The sequence below is a fragment of the Solanum dulcamara genome, chromosome 11 (genome assembly GCF_947179165.1).
Source record: "Solanum dulcamara chromosome 11, daSolDulc1.2, whole genome shotgun sequence".
In the NCBI taxonomy this organism is placed as follows: domain Eukaryota; kingdom Viridiplantae; phylum Streptophyta; class Magnoliopsida; order Solanales; family Solanaceae; genus Solanum; species Solanum dulcamara.
This window is the reverse complement of record NC_077247.1, coordinates 33192674-33218332: the sequence shown is the minus strand read 5'-3', so window position 1 is coordinate 33218332 and position 25659 is coordinate 33192674. Positions and strand designations below refer to the sequence as shown.

General features: G+C 35.7%; 2 protein-coding genes, 1 long non-coding RNA gene and 2 pseudogenes across 3 annotated transcripts; all 5 read right to left on the bottom strand.

The window, feature by feature from the left end:
- Positions 1-8858: 8858 nt before the first annotated feature.
- Positions 8859-9356, bottom strand: LOC129872516 (uncharacterized). The gene has a single exon (XM_055947483.1). The coding sequence runs from the start codon at positions 9354-9356 to the stop codon at positions 8859-8861; it is 498 nt and encodes a 165-aa protein (XP_055803458.1).
- A 2733-nt stretch (positions 9357-12089) lies between these two features.
- Positions 12090-13074, bottom strand: LOC129874118 (receptor-like kinase TMK3; annotated as a pseudogene).
- LOC129872515 (receptor-like kinase TMK3) lies at positions 13067-14644 on the bottom strand (annotated as a pseudogene).
- A 736-nt stretch (positions 14645-15380) lies between these two features.
- LOC129874281 (uncharacterized) lies at positions 15381-17183 on the bottom strand. The gene is made up of 3 exons (XR_008762863.1): positions 16355-17183; positions 16055-16268; positions 15381-15843 (listed from the first exon to the last, which is right to left on the bottom strand). It is a non-coding gene; the product is annotated as an uncharacterized LOC129874281 (long non-coding RNA).
- Positions 17184-18427: 1244 nt separating this feature from the next.
- Positions 18428-23935, bottom strand: LOC129875111 (RNA polymerase II transcriptional coactivator KIWI-like). The gene is made up of 3 exons (XM_055950543.1): positions 23781-23935; positions 23563-23668; positions 18428-18677 (listed from the first exon to the last, which is right to left on the bottom strand). The coding sequence occupies exons 1-3, from the start codon at positions 23901-23903 to the stop codon at positions 18595-18597; spliced, it is 312 nt and encodes a 103-aa protein (XP_055806518.1). The 5' UTR covers positions 23904-23935; the 3' UTR covers positions 18428-18594.
- Positions 23936-25659: the final 1724 nt, after the last annotated feature.

Below are 25659 nucleotides of genomic sequence, written 5' to 3'. Positions count from 1 at the left end.
CTACCCATTTTTTATTTTTTTTTTCAGAAAAAAAAAAAGAAGAGAAAGTGGGACATAAGTTCATAATATATTTTGAAGGTTGATAACCATGAGGTAAATTTATTGTGTTGTAGTAAAGAGTTAAGAAATACCCCAATGTCATCATTAAGGGACACCATTTTTATTTGGGAAATTTTATTTCGGAAAAAACCTATTTAGAATTGATTTAAACGAACCAAGATAACTTCCAATCGCATGTTTTCCTTAAAAGAAGCTTTTGTTGAAGGAAAAAAAAATACGTCTCATAATTAAGTTTTACTTCCATTGAGAAGTACAAGGCACTCAACAATTAGTTTGTGAATTAAATAATTCATTCAAAATTTAAGAATAACCTTGGAGGTAAACCAGGTGCATCAAGCATTAAGAGGTCCGGTGGTGCTCGTTGGATTCTAGCTTCCTTTTGGTGGTGGTTGAAGAATGCCTTATGATAACATTTTATTAGTCCTTAACCAATTAATTGGAGATGGAACTGGTGAATGGAAAACATAAACTTGTGGAATATTCAGGATCATGTATTTCATGTGTTGTTCATGAAATGCTAGGATGATTCGAAAGGGGTTTTGATACTAAGGGATAATTTACAAAAAAGTTAAGTACGCTTAGTCCACCGAGTATAATTGACCCTTAGTAAGAATCGTGAATAAGGTTAAAAAGTGTTACACTATGGGATTGAGTAAGAACAGAATATAATGTGAGTATGATGAGAATCGTTATGAAAATAAGTAAAGTCTAGCGGAAAAGTGGCTAATGGATATGATTTTGAGTAAGATTAAAAGTTAGTATTGGGTACACGACAAGGGTGAAAGCGTATAAGGCATAAAGGAGTATTGTGTATATGTGACTTCACCTCGAAAAATAGTGAAATCCTTAGATGATAGGAAATGTAGATTTGCAAAAATAACGGATGTATTGTGAGTTTACTAGAGGAACATGTGATATTTATTGAGATAAAAATAGCGTTATAAGAAAGCTTGGAACACTGATCACTAGAATATAAGTGCTACCGAATAGAGAATTTAAAACGATTATAAACACTAGCTAATTACTGATTAGAATAAATGGAATGTGGCTTTGAATGAATTGCTACATTAATTATATCATTTGAGTACCATTTATCAGACGAGATTTTGTACTATATATCGGAAATTCTCATCACCTTGTGATTGTGTTAAGGTTTCGTACATGGGTAATCTAAGTTATTGATGATATAAAGAAAGACAGAGATAATGTATTGGAAAAGAATCGCATGAATTTGAAAATTTGAAATGGGGACATAGAGTAGAATATAAATAGATAATGATATGGGTACACCCTAAAGGGGGGAAGTGGATGAGAAAAATATAACTGTAAGATGAAATTAACTGACACTGCAACACGTTAAGGTGAACACATAAATTTCATATGAGATCCCATGCTGGAACAAGTTAGAAAAATTTGAAAGTCAGCAATAAATGGAAAAATAAAACCAAGATGATATTTGAGACGGTGCTCAGAATTATTGGTAAAGATCTTGGATAGTGTGACATCAAAAGATGGATGCTTATAAAAAGGACGAATACAACATGAGAATAGTAACAAGTAGCTCGAAGATATTATAAATGATAGCAAGGTTATACTGGATTAGAGGTTGAGATGTTGGCAACGTAATTATCGGCTAATAAGATTGGGATATACAAGTAGCAAAGGAGAGAAATCTCTCATATGGTAGAATATGAGAAAACTTAATAGTAAGTAAAGGAAGGGATGCAAGTATGACAAAATAGACAGCAAGTGAGTGTTAGTACAATAAGAAATTTATAGCAGAATAAGCCAAGAGAAGGAAAGACTATGATTAGAATTGAATACACGTTGTACAAATTCTACAAGATTGGTTATGCAGCCTATGAATATTGGTATGCTAAGGGTGATATCAAGTGATTACTTGATAAGCAGAATAAGAATTTAGTAACCACAATGCGATTGCAATATTCCGGATACATCAAAGAAAAGTATAAGATGGTTTGAGGAAAAACTATAGAGATATAATTAGTATTGGGGGCAAAAGCCATAGGTGAGTCCTGATATCAACTGAAAGAGGTAAGAGAAAATATAGGGACTGCATAAAGACTAACGTGGCGACATTTAGGTATTTTCTGGGCTGATTTAAGCACCTACACATATTCGTATAAAGATTGCAATAGTATGTGTGGTAAGAGAAGTAAGAGAAAATTAGAGTAAAGGGGCAATAGAAAAGTTTGAGTCAAAAATAGAGAAATGACTCAAGATATTATGCCTAAAATATTGCCAGTTAGGGTAAAGGAAATTATGAAATGACTTAACCGAGACAATCAGAATAGGCGGGTTACTGGTTACTGGATGACGGTAAGGTTATAAGATGAAGGAACCTTAACACTAATTGATAACCAACCCAAAAGATCAAGATCAAGAGGTAAAAACAAATGATAGTTAAAGACCTTCAAGTCAAAGTCAGAAAGTTACACATGATGCCGAGGATTCCAGAATACGGATTGTCATAGTAGGGTAAAGAAAGAATATTGGAGTACCAAAATATTACCCTGGTGAAATTTCGATTTACTAGTAGAACTTGGAGTGCGTTATAATGAACTAAAGCGAGTCGACAAACGGAGGAGGTCTATGCACGGCATAATTAACTAAGAGAACACTTGAGAAAATATTGGGAAGCAATTAATATGATTTTTTTTTACAGGCTTACCTAGCACTCCACAGAAGTATGATTCCATATGGGTGATTGTAGATAGGCTGACAAAATCAACCCACTTTCTTTCAGTTAGAACTACATATTCAATAGAGGACTATGCGAGGTTATTTATCAAAGAGATAGTAAGACTTCATGGGATTCCCATATCTATTATCTTAGACAGAGGGGCTTAATTTATAGCTAGCTTCTGGAGATCATTTCAGAAGGGAGTGGGAACACAAATAAATCTTAGTACAACATTTCACCCTCAGACTAATGGGCAAGCTGAACGCACTATTCAGACGCTAGAAAATATGTTACGGGCCTGTATTATTGACTTTAGAGGTACTTGGGATGACCATTTGCCACTTATTGAGTTTGCCTATAATAACAGCTACCATTCTAGCATTCAGATGGCACCGTATGAGGCTTTATATGGCAGGAAGTGCAGGTCACCTATTGGTTGGTTTGATGTTGGTAAGGCTAAGTTAATCGGACCTGATATGATTCAACAAGCTGTTGATAAGGTCAAGCTTATTCGGGAAAGGTTATTAGCAGCCCAGAGTCGACAGAAATCATATGCAGATAATCGACGTCGACCCTTAGAGTTTCAGGTTAGTGATTGGGTGTTTTTGAAGGTGTCACCCATGAAGGGGGTAATGAGATTCGGTAAGAAAGGAAAGCTTAGCCCGCGCTACATTGGCCCTTATCAGGTTACTCGTAGAATAGGCAAGGTTGCATATGAGTTGGACCTACCATCTGATTTGGAAGAAGTGCACCCTTTTTTTCACGTGTCGATGCTTCGCAAATGCATTGGTGATCCTTCTAAAGTATTCCCCATGGATGATATCCAGGTGACGGAGGAGCTTTCTTACGAGGAAAACCCTATAGCTATACTTGATCGCCAAGTCAGAAGGTTACGTACTAAGGATGTGGCTTCCGTCAAAGTATTGTGGCGAAATAACAATAGAGAAGAGATGACCTGGGAAGCCGAGGAAGAGATGAAGGATAAGTATCCTCACTTGTTTTCTACGCCTACAGGTAATCTAAACCTCTCGATTAATTATATTGATTGACATATGAAACTATTTGTTGTTGCAAAAAAAAAAAAAAGACTATTCCCCCAAATTTCTTATAAGACTTTATGAGGCGGGTTTAACATTCGAGGACGAATGTTCTAAAGGGGGGAAGAATGTTACATTCCGTATTTTTGCATTTTGGATTATTCGTAAGCTAACGATTATAAATTCAAGGGCTTTTAATTTTGAATTTTTAAAAGGACATGATTTGTTGTAGATGCCAAGTTATATGAATAAATTATGTGTAGTAAAATACATCTCAAGAAGGACCCTTAAGCCGAATCAAAATAGAAGCCATCAAATATGTTTTTCTTAAAGTTACGTTTCGGGTAAGCTGACTTCGGGAGGCCATAACCTCTTTATAATTTGAGAATTTGGGAAAACTCTCAACATGAAAGTTGTAGATAATTGAAATATCTTTCCAACCATAGGTCGTGGGACGAAATGTGATATCGGAGTAATAAGATATAGACGTTTTAAATCTGACAGGCCAAACTAAATAGTGAATTCGGCCCAACCCAATTCTAATTCGGGTCAGGCCCAATACCCACAAAATTAAATCTGATTTTTTGTAACTATTCCTTCATACAAAGATCAACATAATTCTGGAAATTTCCAAAGAGAGAGAGAAAGGGAGTTCTTGAGAAAAATCCCAAATCCGACCAAAATTAAGTCCCGAAATCCGAAGCTCATGAAGAGAAAATTGTTGTACGTCGTGTTGGCTTCAATTTGAGCTAGAAATCAACCAATAAGGAGAAGATTTTATGTGGTGCTGCAAATTCAAGGTAATATTAAAGTCTCCTTTTCATTGTTAACAAGTTTAGTTAGAGTTTTAACGGATTAGAACGGAGAAAATAGTGTTATAAACTAGTTTGGTGATTTGTTGAGATTTATGGGTTAAAGGGTTGTTTTAGGTAGATTAAATGGATGAAATTAGGTTAGTGATGATGTATAATAATGGTTGATATTGTTTTGATGTTGTTGATGAGTTGTTGTTCTTGAATTTGGAGGAAAAAGGTGTATGAAGATTTTGAATGTTCAAACCCGTTTTTGGAATTGAGTAGCTGGTAGTAATTCTGGAATATCTCATTGTGTAGACCTTCGAATTTAGATATTAAACATGTTTTGGAAAGCTAATACACGTACCTACAACTCTTATGTTTATGTCTTAGTCTATATCTGCTGTTATGATGTCGAAAACTGAGCATGAATCTTAAGACAAATTCTGTCCAGATTCTGGATTGAAAATTCCTTCATGTATAGCTGTTCGTATTTTGATGATATCTCTTTGTAGAAAATGAATTTTGAGTTGATTTCTTTTGCATTGGAAACTTAAGACATAGATCTAAATGTTTCATGAAGGTTATAAAGTCCAGTTTTGCCGTTTTCATTTTCAAAATTTAGATACAACGTGAGGTACTTGACTTTCCGAATTTACTGCTTTGGTAACATGAATAATAAATCTTATTTTGTGTCAATATTTTGGATTGTTGATGTTGGTTGATGATTATATGGCTGGTTTGAAAGTGGGAAAAGTGAGCGGTATAGGGGAGGTGTTGTCCAATTTTTTTTAGAAATAACCTACTAACGATAGACTACGTTTTATTTTTGTCCATAGCTTAATCATAGTGCTTAACGTTTTAATATAGGTTGAGACAATATTGGACAACATATACGTATAAACGCTAAAGGTATGTAAAGTTAACATTTTCTTCTTTTGGCATGATCCATATGAAACGAACGAATGACGTATGCTTAAATTCCAAAGAAACTCTTATTCGTAGATATACTCGGATGGCTACCGTTCTTGATTTTCAAAATTTATATTGTTATGTCTTGACTCATGTGTATAATTCCAGCCATCCTAGTTGGTATAACTCATGTTGTGGTATAATTCATATTTTAGTATAATCCATAATTGGTGTGATTCATAATGACTATTGTCTTGGTTTTCAAATGATGGACTATTTTGCTTATTCTATTAAGTCTCCGATAATGATCAAATTTCGCAAGGTTGCTAATGATACCTTATTCGTGCATATTGTTATGGTATTATTCACCGAGTCCTACGATAGGCCGGGTATGTTATCATGTATGGATTCCACTACATTATTCACCGAGTCCCTTACTAGAGGGCCGGGTACGTGATATGATAATATGATATTATGATGATATGACGATATGATTATGGCACCGAGTCCCATAATGGGCCGGGTACGGTATCAGTGTACACTACTCTATTCACCGAGTCCCTTGCTAGAGGGCCGGGTATGGTATATATATACATATGACGATATATTGATATAATTGTGACACCGAGTCTCATAACGGGCCAGGTACGATATATGATGATGATATGCATGTCTTCATTTTATAAGACATAGGTACAGTGATTTATTGATTATAATACTTGACTCCTGAATCTTTATTTCAGATGTGATCTCCTTTACGGTATTTTATGCTTTATATACTCAGTACATAGTTCGTACTGACCCCCTTTTGTTCGGGGGGCTGCATTTCATGCCTGCAGGTACAAATACTCATTTTGGAGAGCCGCCAACTTAGGATTCTACTCAACGGGTTTGAAGTGCTCCATTGTCTCGGAGCCCAAACTTTGGGTACTAATCCTTATAATGTATATATTTGTGTATTTAGGGGTACGACGGGGCCTTGTCCCGTCATATGCTATTGTTAATTCTCTTAGAGGTCTGTAGACATATGAGTGGGTTGTATATAGATGTTGTCCGATGTACTAGTATGACTTATGTTTTTGGACGTTTACATTCAGAATGGAAGCCTTGTCGGCTTACATATTATGTTATCTTATTTTTGACAATTAAGACTCCCCAAGAAATAGGTGATTTTAGTATATATATAAGTAACAGTTTGAGACAACGTGCTACCCATATAAATTCTATATCGTGTTTAATTGTCGATTGACAAAAGATAATATGTGTGTATACGAGTGTCCAATTCGGACACTAGTCACGGCCTACGGGGCTAGGTCGTGACACCTACTAACCTTCTGCCCTTATACACACCCTCCACACCCTCCTATCTAATGTCATATCCTCGATAATTTAGAGTTGCGTCATGTCCTGTCTAATCACATCTACCTAATATTTTTTCGACCTACCTCTACCTCTCTTCGTACCTGCTATATCCAGTCTCTCGCACCTCTTCACTGGTGCATCTGCGCATCTCCTCTTCACATGTTCAAATCATCTTAATATTGTTTTCCTCATGTTATCTACTACAAAGGTCACTCCCACCTTATCACGGATATCCACATTTCTAATCTTATCACTCCTAATGTGCCTACACATCCATCTCAACATCCCCATTCCTGCGACTTGCATCTCACATGAGAATTCTTAACTAGCCAACAGTCTCATACAACAATGTCGGTCCAACCACTACTTTGTAGAACTTACCTTTAAATTTAGGTGGTACCTTCTTATCATACAAGACTCCGGAGGGAAGCCTCCTCTTCATTCACGCCGCACCAATATAATGAGTGACATGATCATTGATGTCCCTACTTATTTGGATTACCAATCCAAGATACTTGAAACTATCTCTCTTAAGAATAACCTGAATGTCAAGCCCCACTTCCACTCCAGCTTCATGCACTGTATCGCTGAATTTACACTCCAAATATTCTATTTTGGTCCTGCTAAACTTAAACCCTTTAGACTCTAGAGTTTGTCTCCACACATCCAAATTAGCATTAACTCCACCACATGTCTCATTAATCAATACTATGTCATTCGCAAATAGCATACATCACTAAGGCAAATACGAACAGGCTAAGAACTAATCCTTGATGCAACTCCATCTCAATTGGGAAGTGTTCAGAGTCTCCTCCCACCGTTCTAACCCGAGTCTTGACTCTATCATACATGTCCTTTATCACCCTAATGTAATCCACCGGCACGCTTTTAGCCTCCACGAATCTTCAGAGGACTTCCCTTGAAACTTTATCGTAAGTTTTTTCAAGGTCAATAAACACCATATGCAAATCCTTTTTTCTTTCTCTATATTTCTCCATTAGTGTCATCACCAAATGAATGGTTTCTGTAGCCGATCGGTCTTGCATAAAATTGAATTGGTTCTCAAAAATGGATACACCCTTCCTCACCATCATCTCCATCACCCTCTCCCAATTTTTCATAGTGTTAGCAACTTGATGCCCATGTAATTGTTATAGTTTTGGATATCACCATTGTTCTATACAATGGGATCATTGTACTCCATCTCTATTCTTCGAATATTTTTTTCGTCTTAAAGATAACATTAAACAACCCAGTCAACCACTCAATACATGTCAATATGTGCTCTTCTAAAATTCCACCGAAAATTCATCTGATTTGATCGTTTTTTCCCTGCTCATCCTATTAATAACACACTTAACCTCTCAACATCCAAAATTTCGATGCCTCTCGAGTGCGCCAAATCCCCCAACATAATGTCTCTCTCCTTCTTCATTTAAAAGTTTGTGGAAGTATGTTTTCAATCTTTGCCTAATGAGGTTCTCTTCCACCAACACTCTGCCTTCCTCATCCTTGATGCACTTCACTTGATCAAGGTCTCGAGCCTTCCTCTCTCTCTCTCTCTCCTTTGTGAGCTTGTACAATTTCTTATCTTAGCCTTTATCCCCTAATTAAAAATACATGCATTCAAAAGTTGTTTTTGCTGCTGAAACTGCTAACTTAGCCTCCGTGTTTGCCACCTTATATACTGCCTTATTCGTCCACTTCTCCTCCCTGTCCTTGCACTCCACTAATTTTACATACGTAGCCTTCTTCACTTCAACTTTACCTTGGACTTCTCTATTCCACCACCAATCCCCTTGATGACCACCAAAGTTACCCCTCGACACCCTTATCACCTCTTTAGTTGGTTCCCTAATACAACTAGTTGTGTTATTCCACATGTAGTTCGCATCCCCACTACTCCTCCAAGCCTTCATCGTCATCAAATTCTCCCTCATCTCCCGTGAGAGGGAAGGGTTCAAACCAGCATATCTAATCATCGGCTGGTCATACACAATCTTGCTCCCCCTCTCTCTTAATTTCCAAGTCCATCACCAAAAGATTATATTGGGTAGTAAGATTCTCTCCCGGGATAACCTTGCAGTCATTACAAAGTCCTCTATCACCCTTTCTAAGGAATAAATAATATATTTGAGTTTTAGCCACTGTGCTATGAAAGGTAACCAAGTGGTTCTCCATCTTCGGGAAGCATGAGTTAGCTCTCACCAACTCAAAAGCTTTGGCAAAATCTAAGAGCGAGGCTCCACCTCTGTTTCTATCCCCAAAACTATAACCTCCATGCACATCACCTAACCTGCTAAACGTTGCCCTAATATGTCTATTAAAATCTCCATCAATGAATATCTTCTCGATTTGCAGTATACAACTCACAACCTCATCCAAATCCTCCCAAAAGTCTTTCTTGACCTCCGTGTCCAAGTCCACTTGAGGCGCATATGCGCTAATAATGTTCAAAGTAAGCCTTCCTATGACTAGCTTAATCATTATCGTCCTATCATTTGTCCTCCTAACCTCCACCACTTGATCCCTTAAGTCTCCATCTACTAAAATTCCTACTCCATTCCTATCCCTTGAACCTTCTAAGTACTACAACTTAAATCTGTACGCATCTCGGCCTTGACACCTATCCATCTAGTCTTTTGGACACAAGCTATATTAATCCTCCTCTTCTTTAGGACCTTCACTAGCTCTATGGACTTTTCCGTCAATAACCCTATGTTCCAAGACCCTATCCTTAAACTAGAGGACCTCTTACCCCCCTTACCACTCCTTCCCTCACCCCTGCTCTCGACCGAGGACATAAATATTGAATATTGTACCAAAATATTTAGCTAATTACATATGCAATTCTATATATCATGTTATTACTAACAAATATATAAAATAGTACTAGTACAAAACTAACATTTCACGTCTCATTTGATGGCATTTTGAGCTAAAGAATTGACTAATGTTATGATTTTGGAATTTTGACACCTTATTTTGATTGAAATGTTTTTTTTTTATATGTAGCTGAATAACCAAGAAAATTGTTTGCCATTCTTTTGAATATTTTACATGTGTAAGGTGTCAATTTGATATAATTGAGATGTTTCTTGAAAGTCGAGGTCCTAATTTTTTTATATGAGTATATGTAAGTCAAAGTTGAACAAATTATTATGATTACCAATTTACCGTACCACAAAAATAACAAAATTGAACTTAAAAATATCGAATTAATTTGATATGAACGGCGGGATTCTTACTCCTCAGCGAAAAAGTTGTCGGACTGCTGATACAATACACTCTTTGATTTTCAATTTTCAATTATCTATTTAAATGGTATGCTATTTATAGTTGTATTAAATTTGTATGAATACATTATGAAAGTTATAAATAAGTTGTATATTGTATCATACAGTCTTGAGTTGTATGATAATTGTATTTAAGTTGTAGGTCCATTGGAACCGAATATAATTTTGGAAGCCCGGAAAGAGGGATCTGTTCTTCGAGCGGCAATCCTCAACCATTGGTGTCCGAATGTCCGAAGAAGTAGACGAATCATATTTTGCAAGTGGATTTATCTGAAAATCAATTTCAAGAAGTTACTCCTACTCCTCAAGGGTAAAGTCTAATGTGACTACATACATAACAAAGTTATGTGTGAATGTGTTGGAACATCAAGATGGACACTCTATTTTGGATTAATTGCTTATACAAGCTATTAAATCCTGCCTCAAAAACGTGAATGCAGGCATCAAGCAACTCTAATCTTTCTCGCGCAATGTTAACACCAACCATGACGACATCATAACTCTTAATCTGCTCATTAAGAAAGACAGTAGCAAAATCAACACTCTACATGTCGCTGCAAACTTGGTCATCTCGAGAATAGGATGCAGGTTCGATCAGAGTCAATTTTGAAATGAATGATCAGCTATTTTACTTTCTTTTTGGTAGCTGGACAAGAACAAAACACCAAGAGGGATGTCAAAACAGAGATGTTAACTGTGCCTGTTACTTCTCTTAGCACTATGATTATCTGTGGCGAAGTGCTCCTCTATGTCCCCAATAAAAGATAAAAAATCAAAGTTTTGACCTAAATAATACAAATGTAAAACAAATTAACTTAACTAGCTAGTACAAAATCTGAAAAGTTGACTAAAATAGTACAAATGTATTTCTCAGTAACGAGTTATTGAATATTTAAATAAAAAATATGAATTAGAGTTATCGAATATTTAAATAAAAAATATGAATTACTTCTTTCTTCCTTAAATTGATTAAAGCATTCAGGTTTAAGAAGTAACGCCTATATCATAGAAAGTGCACACTCAACTATATCTAATGATCATGGTCTTCTCATGGTTCTCTGATGTGGTCTGCTCTTTGGTAGACGCCACAATTACATAAGCAACAAGATGAGAATTTCCGCCCATAATGACTTCCACACTATCCTGGAATTTTGGCAATCGTGGATCAAAATTGTTCCCACTCAAGTCCAAGAATCTGAGATCTGTTAAGTTTGGTGGAACTGGATCGTGCAAACTATTTCCTTAAGTGAACTTCAAGCAGTGAATCCAAGTGTGCGAGTGAAGAGCTAAGTGTACCCGTAAGGTTCATCTTTTGTAGATTACGATTGTAATCTGAACTTTAGTAACGCAAACTGATTCCTAACCAAGTACCTGTACATGGATCATTACACAACCATTCAAGACCAAGATTGGCTGAATAATTCCAACCACCAAGAAGATCTAAAAGTGCATTAACTTGAGGAGCACAAAGAACACAGGAGTTGGGTGACAGAAAGAATTTTTAAGGAATATGTAACATTAATAGCCCTTAACTTTGGGATAGGACCCGTTATCATATCATTGTCACGTCTAACATAGTCAAGTTTAGATTCACTTATTTTGTAACATAAAACGACTGAAATGTAAGACCACAATAGGCTGCTGGTGTAGCGGGACGGCAATGGAACGATTGAAACCTTTCTCTTACCCATGTGCCTTGTCCAAGACCAACTCAATGGAATTGGTGGCCTAAAGCCAATATTAAGTAATTTCTCAAGTGAATTGAATAAAAATAGTATTTGTGTGCATCACATGTACATCTCGTGCATATGAGCATTTTGTGGGCTTTACGTGCATCTCGTGACAATTAATACATAATAATTTTTTAAACATTACATATATATATTGTTATACATCTCTATGAGGCAACAAAATTTAAAAGAAATTAGTGCAAGACTCAACTAGTTGGCCAAGCACATTGGCAGTATAACGTCTAGCTAATTCAGCCAAATTCATATATGCTCTTGTGGGTACAAGGAAACTTTCTTTATTTCATTTTATCTTCCAGAACCACTCAATTAAATATGGAGTTTCCTCAGATCAATGCTCATCAAGGGCGATTAGTTCAGTCACAAGTTCCATCAACACCACCCCAAAGCTGAAGACATCTGTTTTAGTTGTGACTTTTTCGGTCACCAGAGAGACAAAGCAAAATTTTAGTTAGGATAAAACTAGAGGGACTAAAACTGTATTAATTCCGGTAGAGATTTGTTCATGTAACAGGCTACTAGAGAGTTAAAAAAACTACTGATGCTAAAATGATAATATTTACCATGTCGAACAGTCGAAATGAAAAGGATATCAATGGCAAAAATGCATACTTACCAGGATATTCAGGAGCGAGGTAACCAAATGTTCCTTCAAGCTTTGTTCCAATATTCTTTTTTTTGTCAAGAGCGGGTATCACTAATCCAAAATCAGAAACTTTTCCTCTAAAAAACATCATCTAGAAGAATGTTTGATGATATGAGATTGTGATGTATGAAACTCTCTTGTGCCAGATTATGAAGGTAATCTATCCATTCAGCAACATCTAGAACAATATTGAGTCTCTTTGTCCATGATAAAGGCTCTAAGTTCAGTATAAAAGTGAAACTAAATGGCGATGTCGAACCTTGGAAAAGCACATCTATTTCTACCTGAAATTTATCCAATGTCTTGCAATTGATAATTGAAGATTCCTTTCTCCACTGCAATTTGAATTCCATCTTCAGTTACACCTTTATAAACAACTCCAAAGCCACAAGCTCATTCTCTGGTGCAAAATTATTGGTTACCCTCTGAATATCTTGGTTTGAAATGAAAAGGCTCTCACTCTTTGTTGTGTACATCTTGGGATCTTCTAAGACAGTAGTAATCATGTCCTCTCATATTTTTCTGCTCTTGAAAAACAAAAAACAACAGAGGAAGAACTAAGACTGCAAAAACCTCTCTCTCAGCGATAATGATTATGGCTTTGGTAGCCGCCACAGTTACTTTAGCAACAAGATGAGCATTTCCATCCGTAACGACTCTCACACTATCCCTGAATTTTGGCAATGGTGAATCAAAAATTGTTCCCACTTAACTCCTACAATCTCAAGAATTTGAGCTGTTTTAAGTTTGCTGGAACTGGATGTTACTATTTCCTTTTAAGTGAACTTCAAGCAGCGAATAAAAGTTTGCGAGTGAAGGTGGAAATGTACCAGTAAGGTTCTTATTTTGTAGATTAACAATTATAACCTGACCTTTAGGATTGCAACTGATTCCCAACCAAGGACCTGTACATAGATCATTATGAGATCACTCGGAAGCAAGATTGACAGGATAATTCCAACCTCTAAGAATATCTAAAAGTGCATTAACTTGAAGAGCAAAAGGACCTCCAGGAGTTGGCTGACAAAGAATTTGAGGAATATGTAGCATTAGAAGCTCTAAACATCGGGATAAGACCCATTAGCATATTATCATTCAAGTCTAACATAGTCAAATTTAGATTCGTCAAACCTTGTGGAATCAGACCACTAAATTGATTCCACTAAAACTAAGAGCCTTCAAAGAAGTCAAATCACCAATTGTATCAGGAATTGGTCCACAAAGATTGTTGCCTTCAAGCAATAACGACGTAAATTGATCCATAATACCAATTATGTCAATTGAACTAGACATTCCAGGAGCATCTTGAGGTAAATGGCCTTTTAACCCAAACCCTTAACCTGAATTTGGGTGACTCTATCACTAGAACAGAACACATGAGGCCATGCTGGAGGACCACAAGGATCATTCCCCTTAGAAGGCTATTGCACTTGTGAAATCATTTGGATTTGTCATACCAGAAACCACATTTACAAGAAATACACCTAACGTACACAATATACAACTCCTTTAATATCAAAATCCATACACTTAATTAATGTGAGTGAATTGTGGAAGAAAGAATAATAGACCAGAGGGAATGAAGGGAGAAAAGGGCAAGGAAGATGGGAGAATTTCGGGGAATATAGATAGAGAAGAGAGGAAACACAAAAGATAAAGCTTATGTAAACAAGAATACACAGGCACAAAGGCCTCTACAAAACTTCAACAATGGAGATCAAGAAGACATGAATCTGCAATCCCGAGCTACTCGGAGTCTAGATCAATATCTAGAGCAATATTGAATCTCTTTGTCCATGATAAAGGCTCTAAGTTCAAGCTCTTCTAGCAGAAAAGATTTCTACTCAGAGCATCCTTTGGCATAAATGCATATACCAAAAGCCTCTCATTTCCTTCAATGGAGTAACCCAAAAGTGAAACTAAATGGCAATGCTGAATCTTGGAAAGCACATCTATTTCTGCTTGAAATTCATCCAATGTCTTGCAATTAATAATCGAAGATTTCATTCTCTTCGCTGCAATTCGAATTCTATCTTCAGTTACACCTTCGTAAACCAACTCCAAAGCTACCACGATCAAGCTCATTCTATGGTGCAAAATTGTTGATTACCCTTCGAAGATCTTGGATTGAAATGACAAGGTTTCCATACTTTGCAGTGTAACATCTTATATAAGAAATATGACAAGGAGTTTTCTTGATCATATTGTTTCTTTGAAATTAGCTCATATTCGAAGTTCATTAAAGAACTATTCTGCCTTAATGGAAAGTCTATGATTTTTGTTGTCAAATCTCTTCTTGATGTTTATCACAGCTATGTTTCAGATTTGATATATTTATTTAGTGTGTATAAGAATGTTTAAAATTGCTTCAAAAACTCATGTCATATTGATTGAAGGAATAAGTCATTGGATGCATGGAATGCACGTGTGACGCACGGAATACACGTGTGATGCATGGAATGCACGAGATGCAAGTGCGGCACACACAAATTTTAATTTTAGTCAATATAGATATTTACTTAAGAGTTGACTTTAGTCCACCAATTCTATTGAGCCACCTCTAAATTATGTCATTATCTCGATTTCATCTTGAAATATTATTTGTAGATCAATATTTTTTTTATAATTTGACCTATTATTTCAACTTCACTTATTTTGTCATACAGAATAACTGAAATGTAAGACCACATTAGGCTACTGGTGTAACGGGATGGCAGTGGAACAGGGAAATTGAAACCTTTCTCCTACCCGTGTGCCTTGTCCAAGGGCAACTCAATGGAATTAGTGGAATAAAGCCAATTCTAAAGTAATTTCTCAAGTATATTGAATAAAAATAGTGTTTTGCGTGCATCACAGTACATCTCGTGCATTTTGTGTCTTACGTGCATCTCATAGTACATAATTTTTTTAAAGAACTACATATATGTTATTAATCTGTCTGAGATATACAACATAATTATAAAGAAATTAGTGCTAGACTCAACTAGTTGCCCAAGCACATTCACAGTGTGTGACATGACAGGCCTATTCATTAGAATCTTTGGCAGTACAATGTCTAGCTAATTCAGCCAAATACATATATGCTCTTGTGGATATCTTCCTTCGCATCAAGAGTTGGATCAACGAAGCAAGAAGATTTTTGCTTTATTTAATTTTATCTACCAGAACCACGTAGTCAACCAGATATCGAGTTTCCTCAAATCGATGCTCATCAAGGGCGGGTAGTCCAATCACAAGTTCCATCAACACCACCCCAAAGCTGAAGACATCTGTTTTAGTTGTGACTTTTTCGGTCACCGAAGAGACAAAGTAAAATTTTACTTAGGATAAAACTAGAGGGACTAAAAATGTATTGATTCTATTCAGATAGAGACTTGTTCATGTAACAGGATACCAGAGAGTAAAAAATAAATAACATATTCTAAAATGACAATATATACCATATCGAACAGTCGATATGAAAAAGATACCAATGGCAAAAAAATGCATATTTACCAGCATATTCAGGAGCGAGGTAACCAAATGTTCCTTCAAGCCTTTGTCAGGAGCGAGTTTCACACTTTCACTGATCCAAAATCAGTACTCTTGCTCTAAAATCATCATCTAGAAGAATGTTTGATGATTTGAGATTGCTGTGTATGAAACTCTGGTGTGCCAGATTATGAAGGTAATCTATCCATCCAACAACATCTAGAGCAATATTGAGTCTCTTTATCCATGATAAAGGCTCTAAGTTCAGTATAAAAATGAAAGTAAATGGCAATGTCAAATCTTGGAAAGCACATCTATATCTACCTGAAATTCACCCAATGTCTTGCAATTGATAATTGAAGATTCAATTCTCTTCACTGAAATTTGAATTCTATCTTCAGTTACACCTTTGTAAACAACTCCAAAGCCACCACGACCAAGCTCATTCTCTGGTGCAAAATTATTGATTATCCTCCGTAGATCTTGGTTATAAATGAAAAGGCTTCCACTCTTTGCAGTGTACATCTTGGGATCTTCTAAGACAATAGTAATTGTGTCCTCTCATTTTTTCCTGCCAAGGATCTGTACATGGATAATTACCAGATCACTGGGGAGCAAGATTGACTGGATAATTCCAACCTTTAAGAAGATCTAAAAGTGCAGTAAATTGAGGGCTGACAAAGAATTTGAGGAATATGTAGCATTACTCTGCATTAGCAGCTCTAAACACTGGGATAGGACCCATTAGCATATTATCATTCAAGTCTAACATAGTCAAGTTTAGATTCGTCAAACCTTGTGAAATCAAACTAAACAGTTGATTTCCACTGAGGGCTGCGGGTTAAGTTCACAAATAATCCGTTATCATATTATTGTCACATCTAACATAGTCAAGTTTAGATTCACTTATTTTTTTCATATAAAATGACTAAAATATAAGATCACATTAGGCCTATTGCGGGTAACATGATGGCAATGGAACAAGGCAGATGAAACCATTCTCCTTCCCTAGCGTCGCCTCGCCCCACGTGCCTTGTCCTACCCGCTTGCTTTTTTAGCTCATTTATTGTAAACAATAATGGAGATGTTGTCCTTTATTTGACATGAAGATTGATGAACAAAATTAAAAAATAAACAAATAATACTTGAAGCATAATTTTGATTGGTATAAAAATATTCTATCCCAATATTAGTTAAAATAGATTATATGATCAATCTTATGTATCGACTCTGTTCCATTGGATCCGTGCCTAATTGGTAACCACAAATAATGTTTGTGTGGGACTCATTTTATATGGCAAGTTAAGTCTTGATGTTAAAATTACCGATCTCTAACATGAACTTACTATCAATTATTTCAGTTACTTATGGAATCATCTGATAAATGAAAAATCTTAAGAAATATATAAAATAAATACTCCTATTAGACTTCTTATAATCAAGAAAATCAAATCTTTTTTGCATCATTATTTTGAGCATCACTTGTTGGATTTAATTGATAGTTTGAATGGGAAATTGAGGGAAAAAGAAGTGGAGAGGAAAATGATTTGTTCTCTCTTGCTTTATTAAATAAGCTTTGGTCCCACATAGGTGGTGGAAAGGAAAAGTCTCTTACTTAAAAATAAAAGGACTCCTTCATGTTGCTAAAGGGTCAAGAAGAGGTCTCCCCTCGCGCCATCGTCGTCGCTCGCTCGGCTACGGCTAATGTGTTGGAATCTTGACATAACCCACCATATATTTGCCGTGACAACAATATTATTCACTTCACTTTTCTTCAAATAGTATGGGAGAAATACTTGAATGATTTTAGTTCTTAACTATAAGAAAAAAAAAATTGCCTGGCTAAAAGAATCTAGAAATAAGTTATACTCTACTACTAAAAAGCGTACCAAAATGTTATAATAGATCTAGAAAATTGTTTTCCGCGAGCATTATTGTAATCTGAGAATGGCACTTGCACTATTTTAGTTTAACTTTTTAGATTTTGTACTAGTTAAGTTTAATTTATTTTACTTTTGTAAGTTATCTTTCAGCTAAGAACTTCCATTGTACATAATATAATAGCTGATGAAGGATTACGATGCTAATGAAACCATGTGCTGCTGAGAGTGGATTTAGTACGTGCTTTTAAAGCCTTCCATATATTTCTCAATTGAACTAAATTCAGGATCTTTGAGATCTGAAGATGTTGGTTTCTCGATGGAAGGTGTTGACAAAGGATTGTCTCGTTCTTCCAACTGCAGAAGATAAATGGGTATCTCTTAACCTATCTTTTGGGCTCATCTGTTGGTGTGATGACAATAAGTTGAGGAAGGAATTCAAGTTGAATATTCCTTCTCTATCAGAGGGGTAAGATAAGTTACACCTACCTCCCTTCTGCATATAGTAGAAAGTTAGTCGGGAAAAGAGTACATGCATATAGGACACACCAAACTGTACTACATGTTTAAACAGAGCTTGTTTTATCCATAATCTAATCTACAACATTACCAAGGAAAAACATCTCCTAGTTCCAATTCCAAAATAACATTATACACCAACTACATGATAGCGGTTTCCAACATTTAACTGTTCTCAGCGACAGCTTTATCAATTTCATCTGCATGATCTCTGAGTACATTCCACTGATCCATGCTCAATGAGATGCCTGAAATGGGAAAAACACTACAGTTAGTTTTGGTTTCCAACTCCTGCAAATACATGGACGAAAAATAGTCACAAAAAGATGGAAGATGAATACAACCACATACCCAGAATATTCCTATAAGTGGGGTCTGGGGAGGGTGGTGAGTGTACCAGACCTTACCCATATAACTTTGTGGTGTAGGGAGGTTGTTTCCGATAAACCCTTAGCTCAAGAAAGGTCTTCTTTAGGAAAAATGGTTTGAAATAAAAGCTATGATAAAAGATTTGAAAAAAGAAAAGAAGATGAATAAAAATATAAATAGACTTGTGTTATAGAATAGAAGATATAATTAAAGCAGTTAACAATTGGTTCACGCTCCCGCCCTCCCTCCCTCACCTTTCTATTTGTTTCTTTTTAACTAAGTGCAGGAGTTGGTTGATGTTTTATTATAAGCATGAAGCACCAAGGAGATGCAGCAGTACATACAGAGAGTACAAGAGCAAATTTCAGGACATGCTGAGGAATTTAAACAGATCAGCCAAAGAGGCAACACAAATAAGTTGTCTCAGATCTGCATAAGATCTTCAATCACGTTTGCTCACTTACATACAACACAAATTTGTTCAATACGTCTGAATTCAGCTATAAGCTGGTTCAATCTAGCTTTGAATAAACCAGCTAGTTCTCTCTTTCTACAAGGTTCCTTATGACCCAATTCAGCTCAATTAACAATGCTCATTTCTAACATCAATGGAAGGAGCAATGCTAAAGAGACAGCATACGGTATCTATCTTCAAGAGTCACCTATGTTGGTCTTGCACATCAATCTTTAAGAACAATATTAATGTGTCTCAAAGTATGTCAGCTTGAGAAAGCTCAGTACTGCAGTTAACATAAGTTAATGTGACTAAACAGCACTACAAGGGTAAGAACTCCTCCCTTTCCAAGTTGAACATACAACCACCGACCTTGTGAAAATAAGTCCACATCCTCCAACTTCACGGATTATCATTTTTTACATTGTCCAAGAGGTAGACCATATAGGAAAAAGGAAATAGCTCTGGAGAAGAAAGCTAACGTTTGGAAGGACAGAGCCACCAAGGCATAGATTAACAGTTCCCTAGCCAGGAAGGGAGCTCCCTATTGTTTAACCAAGTACTAGCATTGTCACAACCTCTTATTCTGACCATAAAAGCCACATTCAATGCATATGTTGATTTCTACACAAAGTAAACTTCAAAATATCTCTAGAGCAATATGATGTTGCTGTAGATTCTTCATTTGCCTAGAATTGCCAGTGTCAACACAGTATGATATGATTTGACTTGATCTGTCCGATCAATAATAACCATGCCAGTTCATACAACACATACTATATGACATGTGAACAAAGCATCAGTCCTAGGCAACTAGAAACACCAAGTCAGCCATTTTCCTTTCTGCAGATTACCTACAGTTCATATGCCAATACCTAAGCTAATGATAACACCTCCCGGGAGGGTATAATTCCGAAAAATACTACAATAATGATACCGGACAGGAACTAAAAATAGTAAGCGAATTATCACAAACAACATTGTGTTGTGGAAAGCCACTGCCTTGAAAGCAATTTCGGCCAAACTCCGGTGCAAATAGTTAAAGCCAGTCACTTCCCAAGGCTCCACAACTCTTTCAAACACGTGCACTCGTGGCTAGAAGTTTGGAGTTGCAGAAATACATTACCCAAAAATTCACAACATGAAGAATGACTATTTGAGATAATGAAAGAATTGGTGAAGAGAGAGTAAATGAAAGAGAGGGTTTTTTTGTTTCTCTTCTATATATTTAGCTCACAAATGATGCTCCTTTCAAACATGTACACTAGTGGCTAGAAGTTTGGAGTTGCACAAATACACTGCCCAGAAATTCACAACATGAAGAATGACTACTTGAGATAATGAAAGAATTGGTGAGAAGAGAGTAAATGAAAGAGATGGGTTTTTTTGTTTCTCTTCAGTACATTTAGCTCACAAATGATGCTCCTTAAATAGGCACATCATTTACGTGAAACATTACTCTTGCTTTAATTACAAAATTGTCATAATCAAAGTAACTTCAAGTCTTCCGAAAAGTTCATATCCTTTCATCACGAAATTACAAATTAAGAAACCATCCACTTGAATAAATATGACCCATTTATGAAGAAGTAACTCTTCCATTCCAAATAACTTATGACTTAGAAATGTTTACATAGATTAATTACGGAGAGTTACAAAATGCTATTATCCTTCGCATTTAATATAAAGGATAATACCCACAATCCCCCACTAATGCAAAGATAAAGAATAGGAATAATGTTTTGAGCAACGGAAAGCACATGTAAGCAAGTATCAATATCTTTCGATTTAAATTGACACGTAGTGAAATGAGGCAACAAATATCCACAACGTGAAGTATTCTTGAACTAAATGGACATAAGTTGAGACCCCCACCACACATACCATATCCTTGATTTTCTGAGAACTCCATGATACTAACAAAGTGCTTTTATGGTCATGCACACACCTTAGGTCTCATGAGTGCTCTAGAAAGACTGCCCCAACGGACTACCTTAAGGCTATGGGATCATTAAGAGCAAAATAAGCTCAACGTATAAAATACCACCTTACACCATAGGGATGGGGAATGTAGTGTATATCGAGGCTTATATGACTTCGTTTGACCACAGATGGGTATCCACCATACTACATCAATCCATGGGCTTTAGAACCATACCCCTCGACATTTCAAGGATTATTTTCCTTGACAAACCCTTGGTTAAAGGATCTATCAAATTTCTTTCGGACCTTACATATTCCAAGGAAATAACACCATGTTTCAACAATTGTTTAACTGCACCATGTCTGATGTGAATACGTCTCTTTTTTCCATTGTACACGCTATTTTTGGCAATCTCAATTTTCGCTTGTCAGTCACAATGTAAAGAGACTAGTAAGCTTATCTTTCCCACAATGGCACATCTGCCAAAAGGTTTCTTAGCCACTCGGCTTCTTGCACTGACAACTCAAGAGCAATGAATTCAAATTCCATCGTAGAACGTGCTATACAAGTCTGTTTCAAAGACTTCCATGAAATAGCACATGCACCCAAAGTAAACACATAGCCACGGGTGGAGCTAACTTCATCATTGCCAATTACCCACTTAGCATCACAAAAACCTTCTAAAATGACAAAAAATTCATTAACATGCAAACACCAACCCATATTACCTCTCAAATACCTTAGCAAGCGATGAAGAGCAGTCATGTGTTCACTATTGGGATTATGCGTACATCTACTCAGCATTAGTGAAGTTACCCATGTAGACACACTCCCTATTAGTGGACTCCTCAAAGTGATGGATAAACTCTTTGTTGGCACAAAAATGCCTTGAAGGGCATATGTCTAGCACCTAAGTCAGTCTTGTTAGACTCCAGGTTTTCCTCAATGACTACAACAACAATCACTTCATTACCCTCAATAAGATGAGCTTGGATATCACCTAGTCCTCCCTACGTTTTTTCCCCTTGTCTTAAATAGCATTAGGCAGCCCTGTGACCAAGTTCTCCACAAACAAAACAAGATCTTTTCAACTTTTAAATTTGGCTCTCTATCTTGTAGAAGTGATTTTTTTCTTTTTCACATGTCCCTTTTTCACGACTTTCTTTTGATTGCCTTTGAACCTGTCTTTCACAACAATACCAAAAGATTCCACAAGATTAGATTTAGAAGAATTAAGAGAAAGAGCTCCCATCTAATCTTTGATGGGATTTGCCTCCTCATTCCTCATGTGACTGATTAGTTCCTAGAGAGTCAATTCTTTTATGCTTCAATTGGTTTATGTAATCACTCCAAGATGATGGAAATTTTTTAAGTAAAACATTAGCCGGAAAAATCTCCCATTTTCATGCCCTCGTTGAGAGCATCATTGGCCAAGTTCTCATACTCATGAACTTGTTCTATGATTGTCTTATTGTCAACCATCTAGAACTTAATCCACTATCCAACAACATATTTTTTCTTTCCTATAATTGCCTAGAAATTCACAACATGAAGAATGACTATTTGATATAATGATAGAATTGGTGAAGAAGCCAGTAAATGAAAGAGATGTTTTTTTGTTTCTTTTTTTGTTTCTCTTCTATATATTTAGCTCACAAATGAAGCCTACTTAAATAGACACATCATTTACATTTTCATTCATAAGAAAAACATATGCAGCTAAAATAAAATTGAAGTAATGAAACATTACTCTTTCTTTAATGACAAAATTATCATAATACAAAGTAACTTCAAATCTTCTAAAAAGCTTATACCCTTTCATTACGAAGTTACAAATTTAGAAACTATCACTTGAATAAATGTGAACCATTTATGAAGAAGTAACTCTCCCATTCCACATATACTTACAACTAAGGAATGTTTACATAGATTAACTATAGAGAATTACAAGATGTTATTTATCCTTTGCATTAAATTAAAAGGAATAATACCCACAAGATGAACACCTAGATACACAATTCCTAAAACAGAACATGAGGAAAGCAGAGAGAAGATAACAAAAGATACTGAGAAACCTAAGAAACTTTTATTACTCCTATTTCTCAGTTAACAACAGAAAAGCCGCTTCATACTTGTCACGGCCAACCAGAAAAACAGAAATTATAATTTACTCCCACGTCTCGTCATCATAACCCCTACTACTAATAAAAACCCTAAATACAATTCGATAGAATCATCTGGAGTTTCATATGTAGCCTAGCATCACCCAGATCAAAAACATAAAAGGAATGAAACAACGAGAACTACTAAAAACACAGATACCAAAACCAAAAGAAAAATTAAAACTGGCAACAAAATGAAAATGAAAATAACTAGCAGCACCTACCTTTTCTGCCGGGCATTTGCTTGCCATCCTTAACATAAAACTCCCGAATATCTACAATTATCTTGCCTCCAAAGCTCCTAACTGATACTCTTCGATTCTTAGAAATCTGAAAGAAAGGTACACCACAAAAAATCAGAAAACAGTAGGAAAGTGATACAAAAATCAGAAAAACGGTAGGAAAGTTATACAAAAATGGTTGTGGGAAGCGAAAAAGAGACCTCACAGACGACGATGCCATCTTCATCGTCAGAATCATCGGTTCTGGAAGATTTCTTAGGAGGATTGTCGCCTTCAGAAGCGTACTCATTTTCTTCCTTTCTCTTTCCGAACCTTCTCGACATTTCTTCTGCAAATACAAAAAAAGGTGCTTTTGGGGGAAGGGGTAAACACCTTTAGGGCGTTCGAGATGGGCCCTTGGCCCTTTCATTTTTTTCGTTATGGTAAGTGCTGTTGGGGCTAGAATGGTTCAATTTTAAGCCCAGATCAGTCAGTTGGAAGGTATCCTACTTTATCCATCTATCTGTAATATATTTTTGAAAAAATTACTTAGAGCCCGTTTGGATGGGCAACTTATAAACCCTTTTTAGCTTATTGTGTTATTTGTCTAATGCTAACTTTAAGCCACAAAATTCTTAAAGTCAACTAAAAATGAAAAGTTAGGATTCCTAACTTTTTTTTAAGTGGTTAAAGCCGTTTTCTTTGACCATGGAAATTACTTTTATATCCCTTATATTTTAATTAAATTCCCAAACTACCCTTTTTATTCTTTTAACCCTAAAATTCACATTATTTTCCTCATTTCTTTGGCATAAGCACTTTTATCCAAACACTCAACTGCTTATTTATAAAAATAACTTTCAGCACTTCAAAGTTCTAAAAACACTTCATACATAAAAGTTACTTTTTAAAGTCCATCCAAACGGGCTCTAAAACTAAGTGCTTATAAGAACTTTTTAAAGCTACTCAAACACTCCAAAAGTGCTTAAAAGTTGTTTTGACTTAAAAACACTTAAAAGATGTCAATCCAGACGAGCTCTCTATCTCGAAAATAATGTTTTTTGACATCTCATTTTGGGGGAAACATCTTGAATATTACATTGCATACTCATATTAACATTGTTGATAACGTGTGAAAGAACGTGAGTTTTACTTCTTTCTCAACTCGTAAAAGGCCAAAAACTTAACTAATATCTATTCATAGGCGAAAAATGTGAAATTCTATGTGAACTAAATATTTAATGATTATCTTTTTAAGGTATTTTTAATTGTATTTTAAAAATGCATAATAAGGATAGTCATTGTATTTTTATTTCACATTAGAGTTTTTACATTTTTTGCCAATGAAAAGATAAAATTTAGGCTTTTAACTTTTTTTTACGAGTTGAAAAGAAGTAAAAATTACGAGCTTTCATATGGTGACATTAATGAATATGGTAGCGGTGGCTCGATAGGAAAGGGAAAGATTAGGATAATGTAACATTAGTGGTTATGATAATGGTGGTCGAATTCAAAGAAAAAAATAGTGGTGATGTTGCTCAAATATAAAGAAAAAAAAGAATTAGGTTGTGATGTCATCCATACTGTGAAGAAAAAAAATTAGATAATTGTGATGTTGCTCAATTCCAAAAAAAGAGATGGTGGTGATTATCGAATCTGAGAAAGAAGGCAATGATGGTTGAATGTAAAGGAGGTGATTGCACACAAAGTTGATTAAAATTTAACATTTATGATAACCACTTTATAATGTACATGCAAGTCACGTGCATTCATAGAAACGAGGTTGATGATTCAGTCAGAAAAAATGATGGAAAAGATAGTAATGGCGATGATATGAGACCAATCAAAACAAGCAATTTTTTTTTGGTGATTGATAGTGATAATCTGATCTGAAGAATGAAAATGATGATCAAAGGAGGTGGAGCAGAAATGGATAACGAATAGAAATAATACTTTAAAAATGGAACAAAAATAAATAGTCATTGAATATTTGTTCTGCTTGGAACTTCACTATTTAAGTAAAGATAAAATATAAATTAGACGTTTATGAATTGAAAAAAAATGAACATCACATACTTTGACACATTATGAAATTGTGTT

Coding starts and splice junctions, on each gene's coding strand:
- LOC129872516 (XM_055947483.1), bottom strand. CDS start 9,356: ATGATTAAGCTAGTCATAGGAAGGCTTACTTTGAACATTATTAGCGCA.
- LOC129875111 (XM_055950543.1), bottom strand. CDS start 23,903: ATGTCGAGAAGGTTCGGAAAGAGAAAGGAAGAAAATGAGTACGCTTCT. Junction 23,669..23,780: donor ATGGCATCGTCGTCTGTGAG/GTCTCTTTTTCG, acceptor CCTTTCTTTCAG/ATTTCTAAGAATCGAAGAGT. Junction 18,678..23,562: donor GCAAATGCCCGGCAGAAAAG/GTAGGTGCTGCT, acceptor TTCCCATTTCAG/GCATCTCATTGAGCATGGAT.